At 41.0% G+C, this 20,655-nt stretch overlaps 1 protein-coding gene across 2 annotated transcripts in view; it reads right to left on the bottom strand.

The window, feature by feature from the left end:
* The window catches only part of LOC140191368 (protein Wnt-6-like), a 30,801-nt gene that overhangs the window by 2,699 nt on the left and 7,447 nt on the right, over positions 1-20,655 (bottom strand). The window contains exons 2-4 of one of the 2 annotated variants that reach the window (XM_072248717.1): positions 12,120-12,194; positions 9,933-10,150; positions 8,052-8,353 (exon numbers count right to left, since the gene is read on the bottom strand). In XM_072248717.1, coding sequence (XP_072104818.1) covers positions 8,052-8,353; positions 9,933-10,128 — 498 coding nt within the window. In that variant the 5' untranslated portion in view covers positions 10,129-10,150; positions 12,120-12,194. The remainder of the gene's footprint in view (positions 1-8,051; positions 8,354-9,932; positions 10,151-12,119; positions 12,195-20,655) is intronic. The other variant, XM_072248718.1, reaches the window with a different exon arrangement.

Below are 20,655 nucleotides of genomic sequence, written 5' to 3'. Positions count from 1 at the left end.
TCCAGGAGTGAATAATCGGCAGTCCAGGGCCTCTGAAACATTTGTAGATGTGGAAACTAGTTCAGGGACACAAGTTCTCACAAGAGCAAAATCGCAGGAATATACACTCAGTAGCCTCTTCATTATGTACCTCCTGTACCTAGTAAAGGCATTGAGTGTATGTTCGTAGTTTTTGGCTGGTGTAGCCCATCCACTTCAACTTCAAAGTTTGACATGTTGTTCATTCAGAGATGCTCTTCTGCACACCACTATTGTAACGCGTGGTGATTGGAGTTACTGTCGTCTTCCTGTCTGGCCATTCTCCTCTGACCTCTCATTAACAAGGTATTTTCGCCTACAGGACTGCCGTTCACTGGATTTTTTTGTTTTTGTTTTTCACAGCATTTTCTGTAAACTCTAGAGACTGCTGTGCATGAAATTGCCAATAATTCAGCTGTTTCTGAGAAACCCAAACCACCCTGTCTGGCACCAACAATCATTCCATGGTCAAAGTCACTTAGATTACATTTCTCCCCCATTCTGATGTTTGGTCTGAACAACAACAGAACCTCGTGACCGTGTCTACATGTTTTTTTATGCATTGAGTTGCTGTCACGTGATTAGCTGATTGGATATTTACATTAATGAGCAGGTGTACATAATAAAGTAGCCACTGAGTATATATGCCTAGCTTTTTTAAATATTGTAAGTTTGTGCACTTCCAACATCATTTTAATTCCTATCAATAATTGCAAGCTTTTGTAAGCTGGTCTTCCTCATTGTTCACCTCTCTAAATTTAACAAAAATATTAAAAACATATGCATGACTTTCATATAGAATCTGAAACTGTAGTGTCTGTCTATGCCAAATTATAACCTCCCCCCAACTTTTTTTTAGAAAAATGAATTATTACAGTACAGAAACTTATCCCTTCAGCCCATCTCTTCCATACTGACAGTATGCCTATCTGCAGTGCTGTGCAGAAGTCTTAGGCACTTATATATAGCTAGGGTGCCTAAGATTTTTGCACAGTACTGTATTTGTCAACGTGGAGAGGAGAGCAGGTTTGTAAATCTGGTGAGAGCAAATGATGTTGGGAGTGGGGAGTGGAGGGCTGCAGGAGGGGTGTGGGACATGTGGCAGAGAAGGAGTGTCAGGGGTGGGGTATGAATGACACAGTTGCAGACACACCCAGCCCTGAGACACCAGGCAAGGTCATTTGATTCCAAACAATTTGTTTATAGATCATTACAGAATGTCTCTCTGGTGCTTCCCACTCCCTCCCCTCTCGCTTCCCCTTTTCCCAAACATGATTCCCCTCTTCCCACTCTCAGTCTACAATATTGACCCATATCAGAATCAGGTTTATCATCATTCAAGTATGTCATGAAATTTGTTTTTTTTTTGTGTGGCAGCAGTACAGTGCCATACATAAAATTACTACAGTACTGTGCAAATGTCTTAGCCACCCTAGCTCTCTCTCTCTATATATATATATATATATATATATATTATATATATACACCAAAAACTTTTTGCACAGTACTGGACATTTTCCATTTGCCTGCACTGAACCTAAATCACTGTATTCTTTCCTATCCAAGTACCCATTCAAATGTCTTTGAAACGCTGCAATTCCACCTGCCTTCACCAACAGCTCTGGCAGCTCGATCCAGATAACCCCTGTACTCTGTGTGAAAAAATGTACCCATCAGATCTCCTTTAAATCTCTGCCTCTAGCCTTAGACCTATGCCCTTTAGTTCTAGACTCCCTTGCCCTAGGGAAAAAGACTCTGCCCTATCTATACCCCTCATTATATTATAAACCTCTATAGCATCAACCGTCCACCTACTATCTTCATTGATCATTGGTGTAAAGCCAGTGGTGCTGCTACAATATCTCTACTTGTAAGGATGATATATAAAAGGAATAGGGCCATGGAAAGGGGCATTCACATGAGCCCTGCCAAATTATTCATCGGTTCAACTTGTAATCCTTCCAAAGTTTAATTCTATATTTTTAAAGCAGAAGTGTAATTACAGCCTAATAAATATAATTTATAGCATAAATATATCACTTTAAAATGGAGTCAAATTATGTTAAGTTTACTTCCTACAATTCTGACTGCATTTTAAAAGTACATCTTTGGCTACAAAATCCATTACAATATTCTACTAAAAATATTGGAAATGTTCCATAACGTGACTGAGTTCTAATTAAATGATACATACTTAAGGAATGTTTATGTGTTCAAAAATATTTTATGTTCTAAAACAATGTGGTCTAAAAGATGGCATCTGGATGATCTAAAGTGAACATGATTGTATATTGGAAAATAATGTGTGCATTGTTTTAGAAAAACTGTTTTAAAAGATAGTGCTAAGGTTTTAAGATACAATTTACTTGTGTAAAGATACATTTGGAAGAATGTTATTTGTTATGCATTTAAAATTGTGGTCTTTAAGAACACATTCATAAAATTAATAGCCACTTGTTCTAAAATGTGTTTGTATTCTAAAACAATGGTTTCCAAAATATATTTAAAATTTCACTCAACGTTTCAAACAAAGGAAATCTTCACTACCATTGTTAGAATGTTGTTACACATTGCAGCCACAGGAATTCTTACCCCCACATGAGCTGACTACCTTAACAACCACAAACTTACAGTTGACAGCAAAGGATTGCTCTGGATAATCAGCACAGTGCAGGGAATCGACTCTTTTTAAAGTCCAGCACTACAAATATTTATATCAAATTACATTACCTGTATTTAGTAATCTAGGGAATCATAAATTCTTTCTGTTGGCTCTTTCTGTCGACATGGGCACTGACCTGAGACAATGAAGTTTCTGTGTCCCAATCTACATACTGGGCCCATCAGTAACTTCAATCTATCCCTCAATTGTTCCTTTTTAGTTCAGTTATGCATTTTGCAATGAGATTGCTTCCATCTGGTATAGTTATAATTGGATTTTGCTTCATTAAATATTTACTTAATTAAAGCATTTCAACTTGATTTGAATGGGGAAACAGCTTAACTATTAAGCATGTTGTAGATATTCCAGACATCATTTGGAAACATAAATTTATCAGGATTCTGTATACTGAGCAGTTCTCCAAAAGTACAAGTTAAATTGCAAATTGGTCTTAGAAAAACAATTTTAAGCTCGTTATTAAGGTCCTTTTTACCATAAATTTATCATCTCACAGCAATAACTGTTTCATAGGCCTCTGTTTAATTAGCATCATTTAGGATTCTAATAAATTTTACTTTAAAAAGTCTTTTTTTATGCCTTCTTTTGTTTATCGGCCATCAGCATTCATAAAATGGAACACAGCAAACACTACCCCTGCTAGTATAAGAGGGAAAAGATATGGAATATAGAGTAGGCACATCATTGTAGTTTTTCATGCTGGATGTTAAATGTTTCCTGGCCAGGGTGAAGAAAAGGGTATTTAATGAGGAAGGTTGCACCAACACAGTTCCTTCTATCGGCATTAATTGAGAAGCTAACTATTTTCCAATCAGTAGTTTACGCATTGAAAGGTCATTAAAACAAATGTCATTTGAAAACAGTCATCTCACGTCCACTGTCTTGAAACAAATAAGCACGTTAATTCCCTGACACATTTCAATTCTGGAGCATTATGAATGAAATTGAGTTGACTTTGCACAATTAAGAGCACCATTCATCCCCATTCTTTAGAATGGACACTAGCTATAACAGATTATGACTAACATCTGAGAAGGAATTGACTAGTACAGTTACTGGGATTGCTGTCCTTGCATGTTTGGGGAATCTAACAAATAAAGAGACTTTTAAGATATCATAGCTTTCTCTTTCTCTCCCAGACTGTGCAATTATAACTTTGTTCTTAGTCTACAAGATGAAATTAGTTTCTGACAGCTCCGTATGATAAGATTGACCCAATTTCACCACAGTATTGAGCAGTTTATTACTTTAGATTTGGTGAGTTCTACCACAGATATTCAGTGATAATCTTTATAACTGGAACAATGCATTAATCAATATTTAATAGAAGTACACAACTTGATTTAAATCAGTTCTATATTGAATATGAATAGAATGGCAATTCTTAAAGGCTTATCACAGGCAGCTATTAAAATACTGGAGGCCACGGTTCCTCTAAGAATGTTTGGCATTGAGTCAGGTGTTAGCATTAGGGAAGTACTCAGACGAAATAATCAAAGGCTGTCCATTAAGAAGAGGCTTTATAAGACATTGGTCAGACTGCACATGGAGTATTGTAAGCAGTTTTGGGCCCCTTGTGTAAAAAAGAATATGCTGGCATTGGAGAGGGTCCAGAGGAGGTTCACGAGAATAATCCTGAGAATGAAAGGGTTAATGTACGAGGTGCATATGATGGCTCTGAGCCTGTACTTGCTGGAGTTTAGAAGAATTGGGGGAGGGGAATTTCACTGAAACCTATTGAGTTTGAAAGCCCTAGATAGAGTGGATGTGGAGACGATGTTTCCTATAGTCGGGGAGTCTTGGACCAGGGCACATCCTCAGAATAGAGGGACGTCCCTTTAGAAAAGAGATGAGGAGGGATTTCTTTAGCCAATGGGTAGTCAGTCTGTGGAATTCATTGCCACAGGTGGTTGTGGAGGCCAAGTCATTGGGTTTTCTTACAGCAGAGGTTGATCAGTTCTTGATTAGTAAGGGTGTCAAAGTTACGGGGGAAAGGCAGGAAAATGGAGTTGAGAGGGATAATAAATTCTCAATGATGGAATGGCAGAGCAGACTTGTTGAGCCAAAAAGGCCCAATTCTGCTCCTATATCTATTTAAAATTTGGTCGGATGCTGTTGATTATGGACATAAAATGCCATCTACAGCAAATAAACATTTATATATTTATCCAATTCCAAAACCTTGCTTTTTAAAAATCATACATGTTATGCTGAAAAGAAAACCTGTAATTTAATGGAAACAGAGCCGTAGTGATAATCAACAAAGGATCATTTTGCTTGGGATGTTACCACTGATCAAAGCAACACCGTTTGCCCATTGGTAGCTGCCATAATGTGTATTACAATTAAACAGACTTGTAAAGTCCCCAACAAGAGAAGATCTGCAGATGCTGGAAATCCAAAGCAACACACACAAAATGCTGGAGGAACTCAGCAGGCCAGGCAGCATCCATGGAAAAAAGTACAAAAAGTCCTGCCGAAGGGTTTCAGCCCAAAACGTCGACTGTATTTTTTTCCATAGATGTTGCTTGGCCTGCTGAGTTCCTCCAGCATTTTGTGTGGGTTATAAAGTCTCCAGCTTTTTTTTTTGGAAAATTGTAATGTTACTCACCCGTTTTCCCCATCAAAATAAATCCTGTATACATACAAATAGTTCGTGCTTGATCTGCTGGTTAAGCACCCTTCCCATTTGGAACATATTGGTGTGGCTAAGCATTTAAGCAATTTACCCATATATTGCAATATATTATTTACTACTTCGGTTCAGATCAATACATTCAACAGGATTGTTGTTATACTATATTGAAAGAATTAGGTTTAACATGGGAAAGCACAAGGATTTCATTTTTTGACAAAGCGAGATTGTATGAATGTATTTAAGTTTGAAAGAAGATCAAAATCGATGAGAAACTTGGAACTGCACTGTATTATAGCATTCCCTTTCTGCTAATGGAAAACGTGTTCCAGTACAGTGCAGCCTGCGGATTAAAAACTCTTTTGTGTGGCAGCTGCTTGGGTTTCTAAGTGGAATTAATTTTGAGAGTCTCAACTGGTCTCCAAACACCACTAAGTTGACAGCTACAAACAAAAAGAGTATAATGATGGCTTCTGAAAGGAATAGCGATGTTACCCATGACAGTACTGACCTGGTCAGGGGTGCAGTAGAGGAGCTGTGGAATCCATAACAATAAAATCCTTCATCTTGACAAGTATATTTATCAAAAGATATGGTTTTCATATAGGGATGTAACATCTGTGGGAAGGAACTGGTTATCTCATATCTAAACTGGTTTTGGACCATAACAATCCATTGGAATCTCTCCCAATCCTTAATCTCTGCGCTATTATTTTGTGCATGATAGATTACTTCAATGCTATTAATTCTCCCTTATTGTTGTATTTAATATAATTATTTTGCACCATGCAAGTTACAAATTGTGGTGTAGATCAATAATACTAATTGATACTTATAGAATTCAAACTGTACACTCAGTATCTATCATGCAACTAGCAAATTCAGTTTACATGAATTTCAAGCTCTGGCTACTAATATAAAATTACATATAAACGCAGCCACTGTCTATACTGCAGTGTACATTGAGATAAACATGTTGCAATTCTCATAAACCCTTGGGAATTAAACAGGTCACGCTGTCAGAAGAGAAACTATTTTGTAAAATTGCTGGGTGGGATTACTGTAAATTGCTCAAAGCAGAGACCATTTTAATAGATGTTTTTAAGATTGAGAGTTTTTGATAGGGTAAACAATGGGAGGCAGGTCACATGTTGAAAGAGTCAGTGACTAATTAATTTAGGATTATTAATAATGGAGAAACTTACACAGAGTCACAACATGAAATGTTTTGCCACAGAGGCTATTTGATGCAAAGATAATTATATCTTTGAGAGGAAGTTAGATTTGTACCTAAAGCAAAAAAAATGGTACAAAGCTATGGGAGAGAGAACAATACTGTATTGGAACTTGGCTTGAATTTTAGTTAAGCATGGAGATATCCAGACATGACAGGCAGGGGAGTTTCCTTGTGTTATGCAAGGCGCTATGGTCCTTTGAGGGCAAAAGACAAGGCACTTTGCCATTCACAATAATACACTTCTTTCTGGCAAAGGGGCTATATAGAATCTAAAAGCTTGAGAGAAGCTCAGTTTTTTCATGCATTTTTTTCACATGATGTGGGTGTAATTGGCTAGCCCAACATTTATGCTCATTCCTGCTTGCCTCTCAAGTCAGAAACATTGACATATGTCTGGAGTTGGCCAAATTAAGGCAAGCTTTATTAGATTTCTTTCAGTGATCAACAATCTCATTTCCTGGTCACCATTATAGATGGGTCTTATTCCATTTTATCCTGATTCCAGATTATTGAATTGGCTGAATTCCTCAGATACTATAATATTTGAACTCATGCCTTTAAGTCATTATGTCAGGCTTCAGGATTACTAAAAATAAAAAAAAATCTGCAGATGCTAGAATTCTGAAATAAACATTGAAAACACCAATAACACTCAGCAGGTCACCTGTTAACTCTGTGCTTTTCTCTCTCCACAGATGCTGCCTGACCTGCTGAGTAGTCTCTTTTGTTTCAGATTTCCCACAGTTGCTGAGGATTGTATCTCACTGCTCAGCATTTTTCTGGCTCTCCCCTGTTCTCATCCTCATCTCCCCCAGTCAGATAAACCTTTAGCTCTCTCAGCCAGCTCCATTTGTGACATTCATTCTCTCTTGGTCTCCATGCTACCATGGCCATTTCCTTCTTCTCTCTACACCCCACTCCTCTCTCTGCAAAAAAAAACAAAACGTTCGTTTCCCACCTTTACCTTGTTCAGCTGAAAACCTTCAATCGAACCCTTCTTTCTCTCCTCACAGTTGTTGCTGAGTAAGTAAACATTTTCTGTTTTTATCTCTGAATTGCTTGTACAGTACCTTAACCACTGTACCCCATAGTTATAGAACGGTAACTGCTAAAATAAACTTTAGCATCTTACCACTCAGTAAATGCCAGAAACTAAATGTGAATATGAAGGGGGTGTAGATACCATTTAACCAAATCAGTAACCAGCTAGCCAAAAGGGGAAAAAATGCGGATACAACAGTAAGGATCAATATTGGCGGAAGTTAGAATGCTGTATCTACCGAGTGTGTGTCTGTGTGTGAGAGAGAGTTTTCAAACAATTAATTTGTGATGACCTGCCTTCAGAACTGTGGTTGTTAGCATTAGATATCCGAACGGCGAACGGCCCCACGAAGTATCCAACTGCCGCACTGGTAGCGGTGATGAGAATCTAATTTTAAACAAATGCAGAAGATTACAGACAATTCTAGACCTCAACCTACCAGCCGGCCTGCCTCGTTATTATGCAGGTCTATCAAGGACTTGATGTCACTTTGACCTTTTCTCTTCCTAGCGTCCATGAACTGTTTGGACTTAGCGTAGCCGAACTCCACGTTGTCTCCACATCCGCTCCATTGCCAAGGGTTCGCGTCCCTGGCCGGTCCGAGAGCTGGAGCCATTGCAGCCCGGCTCAGGTCGTTCTCACAGCCGCACTGAAGCAGCTCTCCCATGCTGCACGCCTGAGTCACCGCGTACACGACACCAGCGGAGGTGATAGAGTAAACGAAGGCCGTCTCCCTGATGTCTGCCAAAAATGGGAAGCACGGGGATAATAGGTCAGTATTGCGAAACGGTGTTAAAGCTGGTTAACGCACGTGACATCGTTTACTTAATTATGTTGTGCACCTAATTATTTTCACACGCATAAAGTTACATTTCATATTCTACATATAGACATACGATTCAGCCCAAATGATCAGCTTATATACTGCACCCAAATCCCCCATCCCCCACCCCAAACCATAAACTCCTCACCATCTCCTTCTATAATTTCATCTCGCTTCCCCTTAAACCCACTGTGGTAACGAGTTTGTATTCTAACCACACTCCCTGTAAAGAAACATCTCAATTCTTGCCACCACCTTGTTTCCGAGGACGCACCTATTTATCCCCATTGCAGCGTAGGAAATGCTAAAGATTTTTCCTAAATTTTCGTCATGTCTTTTTTTTCGCTGTTCAAACTAAATTATTTGTTTGTAATATAGTTAAATTAATGGAAAAATTATTCCGGTTTAACTCGTTGCAGTAGAAGTAAAAAACATCTGACCATCAATAGCAATACAAGCTTGGTGTTGATAAGTCATTAGCTGAAGCACAAGAATGGATTGTGAGCCGGCCTGGGTACAATTGACCGTACTCTATTTCTTGGTCGGATAGCCTTGGGTTCAAAGCTCGCTCCAAGTTCGGAGAGCAGTGTTTTCGACGAGACTTTAAGCTAAGGCACTATCTAATGTGGACATGAAAGAACCCTCAGGACTAGTCCCACTAATTCTACTAATCTTTTCATTGGTGTTGTACGTAAACCGGTTCCAGTGTTTTCTCCCTTACATCATTTTTCATTGGCCGTAAAGTGTCTGGGGATGATTTTTTGAAGCGATAAAATCCAAACCTTTTCATCCTATGTTGTAAATCACACCTAGACATCTAAATACTATCGGTTTCTTGTTTATAAAATAAAGAGCGCGTGAAAGGCATATCAGAGCTAAAAAAAAAAGAATATCCTCCTCTCGCCATACGGCTCCCAAGCCTTCCTTGATATGTCCGTCTGTCCGTCTCGGTCCGTCTGTTGCTCGATCTTTCGGCCAGTCTGGGCTAATTTCTTATTTAGTTCAGGGTTCCACCTACTGATCTACCTGTGTGACAGTCTGCCCCCCTTCCTCTCTCCCCCCTCTCTCACTGTCTCCCCCCCCCCACTGTCTCTCTCTCTCTCTCTCCCTCCCTCCCTCCCTCTCCCTCTCTCGGTCTGTCCCTTCCACCCCTGGCTTGTTAGCATCCCGTGGCCCCGGAATTTCCCCCCTCACTGTTGCTGGGTGCCCTCACACTTGTTTCGGCGCCTCCAGGTAACACTCACAGGCGTGACCCCTACTTCTTTCCTTGGGGCTTGACATTCTGATCACTTCTCGCCTGCGACCCTAGTCTCGGCTCATACAAACTGTTAGTATCTCCTGTCCTATCTTCAAACCCACGATGAACTTCAAATACTTTAACTCGTTTTAAAATACATTCGTTCGAGTAACGCTTGGAGAAAGAGAATGGAATCGCCAGCACCACTACCCCAATACACACACACACTCATACACACACACACAGCTCCGAGTCTCTACCTTGTTGAAGAAGTTTCCCGAAGTATTTGTGGATAGTGCAGTTCCATCTGCGGAATCGGAACTGGTACTGACACTCCCTCATCCCGTGCCGGACTCCCTTCGCCACCTCGCCCACGATCTCTGGTTCGGTTTGACACAGCTCGGCTTGCTTGCCAGCCAAGCGCTTTGTTTTCCTGCAGATGCTGTTGGGGTCCATTACCAGTGGGCTCCCCACGGCCCTGCAACGCGATATTTAAAGCAAAAGCCCAGCGGCCACGAAGAAATGTTACTTCATTCCAGTAAACCCCCAGCAACACCTTGTCCCCTTCTGGCTTCAGTCCCTCAGACCAGTCTAGCAGGGCTTTCGGTACAGTCAGACTGAACGGCGAGTGGACCCAATACTACTGAACTGAAATAACATTACAGTAAAGTCTTATTTGAAACGGGAGATACGCTCAGATGTGATGCTGCAGCCAATGTAAAAACAGCCTAGAGCTCCAAATCCTATTAAAGGTGGTTAGGGGCATTTTCGTGAGTGGTTTCTTTGATTGAGTTTTGTCTGAGTCCGTTCAAGGTAACTCTGGGATAATCCCAGCTGCAGGTGCCTTTTGTATAGATACCGGGGAAGGATTGTCAGCACAGTGATCCCACGCACTGTATCCCTCTACCTGGCGTGTTCCCGTCTCACTCGCTCAAGAAATCTTTTCCACAATTTTCCACCCACAGAGATCAAATATCAACCCCTCACCCCCACCCCACTATCACCCAAACATTCCCTTTTCATCCAGTAATGAGGCGACCGAAATATCACAAAGTAACGCTAACCGACTTACCACCAAAGACTGATGATATTCGCTGGACATAAAAGAAAGAAGAAAAATCCCAGCTGAGCTCCCGCAAAAGGCACCATCTCCACGCACTCTCCGTCTAACACTGAATCCAGAAACTAGGGCCTCCAACCTTCTCCCTCTCTCGTCTCTCCTATTTCCCAACTCGCTCTCTCTCTTTCTCTCGAACACACACACAGACACACACGCAGAGACAGACACACAAACACATAGCTGTCGTTCCGCTCTGATCACTCGTGGGCCCGTCTCCGGCAGTGGGAGGTGGGATTTATTCTCTCCCCCCCCTTCTTTCTCCCTCCCTCCCTCTCTCTCTCTCTCCCTCTCTCTCCTCTCCCTGTTTCACTTTCTCTGTCTATCTGTTTCTCGCCCTCCTTTTCCCTTTCTCTCGCTCGTTCTCTTTTTTCTCTCCCTCTCTCCCCCTCTCCTCCCCTCTCTCCCCTACGTCGCTCTCTCCCTCTCTCTCCTCTCTTACCTTCTCTCCTTTCTCCGCTTCTCTCTCTCCTATTTCTCTTTGTCTTTCTCAATCAGCCTTTCTGTGTCTTTCTCTATCTCACTTGCCCTCTCTCTTTGGTTATCTCTGTCTGCCTCTCCTCCCCTCTCTCTCTCCTTCCCTCACTCAATGTCTATCTCCACGCCCCCCTCCCACTCCCCCGTTCTGTGTATAGGACAGACGAAGGTCAGGTCCGGGTCACAAAAGCTCCCCGGTACTTGTTCAGCCCCATCCTCTCGGGCTGTCGACCAGAACTAATAAAGGGGTCCAATCACCAGTTGGTATGCTTGGACCGCGAGTGGCCCATGAAACGGAGACAATGAAGATTAGAGGTAACCGCGTCGAGGCTTGGATTCCAGAAAGGCGTTTACTGGAAAAGTCTGACGCGGGGCAAGGGTTTCGATACCGGGGGAAGAGGATCAAGACTGGGAGATAGAGGTGCCTGCTAGAGATCTGGCACCTCTAACCCTCCCCCACCCGCACACATATACTATTCACATAGATGATACACATGTGTTATATATGCAGCCATTAGAAATACATCTTATACCCGTAAAGATCGCACACTAAACACATGCACACGCAGACATTGCGCACATTTCGCTCACATTTTATACACATTTACTCATATACGCATGTTACATTCACTATGCACACAATATACACACATTTCACACACGTTATACACGAATACAAACATACACAATACAAGCATTGCATACTCACATTATTTATACGTATATGTTGCACACACAGTAGAACACATACGTATGTACTTTTCAAAAATAAAACAATTCATATAGAAGCTGATGGGAAGCCTCTAAAATGTTCTAAGCTCTGATAGAGTGGAGAGATATCGAGAAAACTCACTCTGAAGGCGATCTCAACGGAAGACCATGGTTAGAAGACAGCTACCAGGAAAGCCAATGGGCGATACCGAGTACCCTGTCCAGAGAGTAATGAGAATACAGAGCTTGTTATCACAGAGAGTGGTAAAGATACGCCTAAGAGGAAGTTAGCAAGAAGTTGAAGGGAATGGAGATGATGAGTGATATAGCAGTAGGGTGAAGGAGGGTCCGGTTGAGCACCAGTGTACTGAGCGGGCTGAATAGCTTATGTCTATGCGGAGGACGGGCAGAGTATTGAACTTGATATTGATAGACTACAGTGATGAGATTGAGTGAGATACTGACTGTGAGGAGACGGTTCGGTATGTTGAAGGAAGGATGTGGAGTAGGCACCGTAGAATAACTCACATCATGAAAATACATATGGAACAGTCTTAGGCACTGTATATAGCTCGGGAGCCTAAGGCTTTTGTACAGTACCGTAGTAATTTTATGTATTGCACTGTACTGCTGTCACAAAAAAAAACAAATTTCATGACACATGTGAGTGATGATAGACTTGATTCTGATCTGTGTCGCTATTGTAGACTGAAGAGGGCAGGGAGAGGGGAATCATGGTTGGGAAAAGGGGAAGCGAGAGGGGAGAGAGCGGGAAGCACCAGAGAGACATGCTGTAATGATCAATAAAGCAATTGTATGGAATCAAATGACCTTGCCTTGTGCCTCGGGGCTGGGTGTGTCTGCACCCGTACCACTCCCCGTCCCTGGCACTCCTTCTCTGCCACCTGTCCCACACCCCTCCCGTGGCGCTCCACCCTCGCCATTCCCAACATCCCGCCAGATTTACAAACTCACCCTCTTCTCCACATTGACAAATACAGTACTGTGCAAAAGTCTTAGGCACCCCAACTATGTATATGTGCCTATGACTTTTGCACAGTACTGTAGATATAGGCGTACCAGTGTGCGTTTGATCCAAGGATAATTTACATTTCCCCTTTTCGCATCCCCATTTCAAGTAAACTTTGTCGATTGAGAGTGAGATAAAAATAATGAAGACAGCAAAGACTGAAAATTAATACCAGCCCCTCCTCTTCACTTTACGTTATATTAGTGGAACACAAGACTTGTCAAAAATAGATATACACATACGTCTACACAAATAGCAAGAATTGACTAACATACATGGGTAAAAATCAACAGATCAGAAAATCAGTTACAGACAAAGCCTTTCTATCCCAACACATAAGATACATACACGTGTATATATTTCGTTTACATATAACGTATTTAGCTTCCACATATGTCTTTAAACAGTAAATACAATGCTCACCCAGTATACACAATATACCAAGCATATTTTCTCTTTCCATTTGATTGCACTTAACCATGGGATAAGTGAAAGATTGTTAAGTCGAATGCGAACTAGTTTTCTTAAATGGATATACTCGCTTTATAAAGTGAAAACAACACATTCAACTAAAAATGTAAATTCAAATTTAATTTCACGAGTTATGCATTTTCACATCTGAGTTTAATTCCACTCATATTTAAGACCGTTTTAAAACAAAATTGAGCCCTGGATCTTTAAAGGCCGAGGCATTACAAAGGGGTCCCTAAATGGATTGCATGGTAATCCGTTTATTTGCATGATTGAGCCGAGGGAAACTGTCGAGCCCTTTCAGGTTGCTGTTGATAAATAAATTGCCGAAAAAGAGATTCAGCGACAACCCGAAAGTAAAGAACGATTGCAAAATCCGGCTTGGCGGCGCACCTTTCCCAAGCAATAATCTGAAATTCCTTATTCCAGTTCAATTCCATCCATGCATCCACGCACAAAGTACAAAGCACAATCGTTAAACAGGGGAAAGGGTCCTGCTTGTTGGCTGTAACATCATCTCCCCAAACTCTCTCGCTTGTTTTAATCGTAAACAAACCCTATCTGTCAATGGCTCCCGTGCAGGTTGGGAGGACAAAATCCAGGATATATGTAAGGACACTGATGGTAAGAACGAATGCTTAGCAGGAAGTGTGATAACAAACGAAATTTACGAGAAAGTAACTTTGTGCCTCTCAGTCTCAATGTGTAATGAAGCCAGAACTAACCAGTCAAATAGTAATTGAAGGTGAGCAAGTGCAAATCATATCACAAACCACATTTGCGCAACACAAGACGAATTTCCATTGAAAATTCAACAGAATAGCCTGCCCATGGCGAGGTTGCCCACTGATGACAGAAATAATTAATACATTACCAAAATATATTTTCAACATCGGATCAGGTACGTAAACATGATGAAAGTACCTTTACTCACGGGGCATAAATTCCCGATCTAGGCAGTATTACAATGCGCCAGCTATCTTGTCACCGACGTGAAAATGCTCCACTTCCCACAATGTTTTGTTATTTATCAGTTATTTTACTTAAATCTACATTTAAAGGTCCTGGTAGTTCAATACGCAGTGTACACAGCGAGGGAAGTTTTGAGTATAAAGTCACATAAATGTTTCCTTAATTTTACGCACATTCTGTCTCAAGTCATAAATGAAAATATCTTAATAAATAATCTTTATTCCCTGTACTAGGAAATGCTGACAATCAGCTGCAAGATGGGGATTTTCTTTAATTACACGTCACACAGCGAGGTCAACTAACGGTGCGACGAAAGCAAGGTGCATGAAAAATCGTTGCTCTGGAGTCAGGAGCGTCACTGAGAAAGTAGCTTATGCTATTCATTGTTGCAGATAAAACAATAATTCGCTAATATGCCTTCAAAAGGTCTTGCTGAAATGCTTGTCTATAAACGATTAACTCATCTTGCAAAAGAATGTTCTAAATTAGTTGTCAGATAAGATATTGTCCTCAACGATTTCATGTGAGTGTTGCCTCTAAACAATTCATTCCTGATGGCTGACAATATTCAAGAAGCCTCACAATTATAATTGTACAGTTATAAAATCACTTTTTAAATATATATGTGATGAATCTTGAATGTGCTATTCTTGTAGTTTTCATTTGCAGTGGCAAATAAGTCGAAGCAAGTTGCTTGCCAGGCTCCCAGTTAATTAGACAACTAGCGAGTACTGTACAGGTTAACTGAAGTTATCGTCGACTGGCTCAGAATTTGTGGAGCCCGGGAGTATAAATACGTGGATTTGGCTCAGGGCAGCGGTTTATAACACAGGGCGCAGTGTCCGATGAGTGCAGTGCCAAAGGATATGGACTTCAGAGAATAAAAGACTTTGGCGAGGTAGTAGAAAGGTTAAGTTTTTACTTAAAGCACACTAGGGATAAAAAACCTATTTAGTTTTTATTAGTGTATTAACATGATGGGAGGCTGGTTTTGTTGCTATGTTCTTTCTTCATTTAAAAGTGGTTTACTGGGAATTATAAAGCATTGTTGCATGTGCTTAACTAAAACTGATAAGTTGAAACTAGACTTAATCAGAGAAACCATAAATAGCTGATTGATGACTTCACAAATGAGTAAACAGATAGATAGAATTAGATGGGTCTGGCTGGACAGATGATGTACTGTTTGTGGAAGCTAATGGAAATAATTGAGATTCATGGTGAGCACAACTGCAGCCAGTGTTTGCAAGAGCGTGAGGAACTTTGGCTCAGAGTTGATGCACTGGAGCCCAAGATTCAGACACTGTGATGGATCAGGGAGGGCAAGGTTACCTGGTACTTCTGTCCATGGAGCAGTGAGCAGAGCCAACTCATGCTTTGTACCTTCACAATTTTCTTTGTTCAGTCAGGAGGAACGTGTGTGTGTGTGTGTGTGTGTGTGTGTGTGTGTGTGTGTGTGTGTGTGTGTGTGTGTGTGTGTGTGTGTGTGTGTGTGTGACTAAGAGTGACGCGAGTACGAGGCAGTACTGAAGGAGGATACTGACCACAGTACTGTGGTTTGGGATGCATTCAGATTATGAGAATGCAAATAAATTTAAGAGAGATTGTAGGCAGTACATTAGGTAACATTCTCTGCATCATAAGTGTGAGATCCAAAGGGTGTATTGCAGCCCAGTGCCAGGGATGAGGTTGTCTTCTTGAGGCTGGAGAGGAACTTGGGAAGGGGAAAAATCCTATGGCCTGAGTCCACATGGGAACCAATAACATGTGATAGGATTAAGAAGGTATTTCTGCTGATGGAATATGAACAAGTAGGGTCCAAAACAAATAAAGCAGAGCCACAGAAGTAATAAATGTTGGTCTACTACATGGGAACACAAGCAAATTGGCATTGAGTCAACAAAATAAGAGAACTGAAGAAAGGGTTTCAATTCATGAGGCACTTGCACAAGTCCTGAAGTAAAAAGGAGCTGTTCTGTTGAGATTGCAGTCACTTGGATTGTGCTGGGACTAGTGACCTAATGAATCAAATAACTGGGGATATTGATAAGGCTTTTAAGCCAAAAGTGCATGTGTGTGTCTTGGATGGGGGGGGGGCGGGGTTGAGCTGTTTCAGGTTGGAGTGAGTTAGGAAAATGAAAGAGAAATGTCAAGGTGATAACACGAGATAGTGAAATGGGTAATGATAACCAGTCTGCCAAGAATGAATAGAACTTGCAAACATAGGAGTTTATCAGAGTCAGAGTAGGAAGAAAGATAAAAAGACAAACTGAAGGTTCTTTACCTGAATGAATACAGCCTTTGAGACAAAATAGGTGAGTTACTGACAAAATAGAAATAAGTGAGTATAATCTAACATGGGTTTGGAATGAATAATGAGAGTTAATTATTTATGTTGGTTTAGGGACCTCGAGGGAACTACAATCATAATATGAAAATATTGTGCATTAAGAACAAAAGGGATTTGGTTCAATATGAAACCATGAGACCTGAGGTAGTGATGATGAATTGGGATGTTATATTAAAAAGTGCGACAGTAGACAATCAGTGGCTTAAGTTTAAAAAATAATACATGGTCTACAACAAATATATCTCCCCTTAAGGCACAAAAAACAGGAAAACAGTCCAAACATAGTTAACAAGAGAAATTAAAGATGGTTTTAGATTTAGGAAAAGTCTTATAATGTCAAAAAGAGCAGTAAACATAAGGACTGGGAATACAACAAAATTCAGCAAATGATGGCCAAGAAATTAATAAAGAAAGAGAAAGCAAAATATGAGAGTAATTAGCAAAAACCAGACATCAAGAAATATTATAAAAGGTTAGCAAATATTAATGAGAATCCCTTACATTCTGAGACAGGAGAAATCATATTGTAGAATAAGAAATGGTAAAGAAACAGAGCAAACATTTTGTGCCTCTCTTCATGACAGAGGCACAAAAGAACTTCCTGGAAAATTTGGAGAACAACGTCTAGAGAGAGGAAGAACCTGTAGGTCAATATCTTCTATTAAAGAGCACTGGAGAAGTTAGCAAGATTAATGGCCAGTGAATCCTCAGGACCTGATGACCTCTATTCCAAGGTTTTGAAAGAGATACTTGGAGTGAAATCAAGGTTCACCAGATGCATTCCTAGAATTGTGCGTGGGGGGTTGGGAGAGTGTGGGAGGGGGATCGCGCAATGAGAGGGAACTAATTAGACTGGGTGAAAACTTCCCAGAATCTAACATAATAAGAGGTGACATGCTTAATTCTTAAGGAGCTTGACATGGTAGATGCAAGAATAATGGTCCCTGGTTAGGGTATCTATACTTTATACTTTATTGTCGCCAAACAATGGATACTAGAACGTACAATCATCACAGCGATATTTGATTCTGCACTTCCGGCTCCCTGGAGTACAAATCGATAGTAAATATTAAAAATTTAAATTATAAATCATAAATAGAAAATAGAAAAATGGAAAGTAAACTAGAACCAAAGGTGTCACACACTGGCTATTCTGACTGTTGTTTAAAATCAGTGCTGCATACAGAAGGATGCACAAGGATTTTATCTAGAAATAGAAGGCAACATTATTTTTTGTCTATAAAACCATAAGTCATGGAAGCAGAATTAGGCCATATGGCCCATCAAAACTGCTCCTTCATTTGACTATGGCTGATTTATTTATTTAGTGAGATACAGCACTTCGAGCTATATTGCACAGCAACCTACTAATTCAACCTTAACCCAATCACAGGACAATTTGCAATGACCAATTAACCTACCAACTGGCAGGTCTTTGGACAGTGGGAGAAAACTGGAGCACCCGGTGGAATCCCATGCGGTCACGGGGAGAACGTACAAACTCCTTACGGACAGCGGCGGGAAAATTTTCCCTCTCAACCCTGTTCTCCTGCCTTCTCCCTGTAATCTTTGAAGCCCTGACTAATCAAGAACCTATCAACCTCTGCTTTAAGTATACTCAATGACTTGGCCTCCACAGCCGTCTGTGGCAATGCATTCCACACATTTACCACCCCCTGGCTAAAGAAATTCCTCCTCATCTCTGTTCTAAAGGGATATCCCTATATTCTGAGGCTGTGCCCTCTGGTCCTAGACTCTCCCACTATAGGAAACACCCCCTCCACATCCACTCTATCTAGGCCTATCAATATTTAATAGGTTTCGATGAGGTCTTCTAAACTCCAGTGAGTACAGGCCCAGAGCTATCAAATGCTCCTCAAACATTAACCCTTTCATTCCTGAGATCATTCTCATAAAATTCCTTTGGACTCTCTCCAGTGCCAGCACATCCTTCCTTAGATATGGGGTCCAAAACTGCTCACAATACCACACACAGAAGGAAGCTTTAGTTATCATCCATAAACAGTGATGTATACAGAAAAAAATGCTGAATTATATCTAAAAGTAGGACCATGTACCAAAGTAAGGTTCAACCCCATAAACAGTACTGTATACAGAAGGTACAGGATTTCACCTGGAAACAACTGTATAGTGAAGGAAGCACTGTATTTCAACTAGAATCACCTGTATACAGGAAGAACCATTGCTTTTCATTTACAGGTGGAATTGATGCATATCATACATAAAGAGTACCACATACTGGAAGTAACAAAATTTCACTGATCATAGATGAGGTAGCCCTGGATTTCATTTCTACACAAAAACAAAGAATTCTAGATGCATTCAGTGGGTCAAGAACATAGAACATAGAATAGTACAGCACATTACAGGCCCTTCAGCCCACAATGTTGTGCCAACCCTCAAACCCTGCCTCCTATATAACCCCCCACCTTAAATTCCTCCATATACCTGTCTAGTAGTCTCTTAAACTTCACTAGTGTATCTGCCTCCACCACTGACTCAGGCAGTGCATTCCACATACCAACCACTCTCTGAGTAAAAAACCTTCCTCTAATATCCCCCTTGAACTTCCCACTCCTTACCTTAAGCCATGTCTTCTTGTATTGAGCAGTGGTGCCCTGGGGAAGAGGCGCTGGCTATCCACTCTATCTATTCCTCTTATTATCTTGTATACTTCTATCACGTCTCCTCTTATCCTCCTTCTCTCCAAAGAGTAAAGCCCTAGCTCCCCTAATCCATACTCTCTAAACCAGGCAGCATCCTGGTAAATCTCCTCTGTACCCTTTCCAATGCTTCCACATCCTTCCTATAGTGAGGCGACCAGAACTGGACACAGTACTCCAAGTGTGGCCTAACCAGAGTTTTATAGAGCTGCATCATTACCTCACGACTCTTAAACTCTATCCCTCCACTTATGAAAGCTAACACCCCATAAGCTTTCTTAACTACCCTATCCACCTGTGAGGTAACTTTCAGGAATCTGTGGACATGTACCCCCAGATCCCTCTGCTCCTCCACACTACCAAGTATCCTGCCATTTACTTTGTACTCTGCCTTGGAGTTTGTCCTTCCAAAGTGTACCACCTCACACTTCTCCGGGTTGAACTCCATCTGCCACTTCTCAGCCCACTTCTGCATCCTATCAGTGTCTCTCTTCAATCTTCAACAATCCTTTACACTATCTACAACACCACCAACCTTTGTGTCATCTGCAAACTTGCCAACCCACCCTTCTACCCCCACATCCAGGTCGTTAATAAAAATCACGAAAAGTAGAGGTCCCAGAACAGATCCTTGTGGGACACCACTAGTCACAATCCTCCAATCTGAATGTACTCCCTCCACCACCACCCTTTGCTTTTTCCAGGCAAGCCAATTCTGAATCCACCTGGCCAAACTTCCCTGGATCCCATGCCTTCTGACTTTCTGAATAAGCCTACCATGTGGAACCTTGTCAAAGGCCTTACTAAAATCCATGTAGATCACATCCACTGCACTACCCTCATCTATATGCCTGGTCACCTCCTCAAAGAACTCTGTCGAGGGTCAAGCAACATCAGTGAAGACAGAAAAGAGAGTTGTCTTTGGTCAAGGACTTTTTGTTAGAAAATGAAGTGAGAAAGCAAATGTGTTAAATTTCAGAGAGGGGAAGGGGTGGACAGGACAGAGTGGTGTCTGTCATAGGATGCAGACTAAAGTTGTCTTTAAAAACTTCCCTTGTGGAGCCAGTAAGAAAACAAATTACAACAAAAGTACACCCACATCTGTGAAGGAAAGGGCGAGGTGGGGTGGAAGGAGAGGTTACCTGTAGATGTAGAGTTCAATGTTATGTCT

This window comes from Mobula birostris, chromosome X (assembly GCF_030028105.1).
Source record: "Mobula birostris isolate sMobBir1 chromosome X, sMobBir1.hap1, whole genome shotgun sequence".
Lineage (NCBI taxonomy): Eukaryota > Metazoa > Chordata > Chondrichthyes > Myliobatiformes > Myliobatidae > Mobula > Mobula birostris.
The sequence above is the reverse complement of the archived record's forward strand: the minus strand, read 5'-3'. Positions and strand labels throughout refer to the sequence as shown.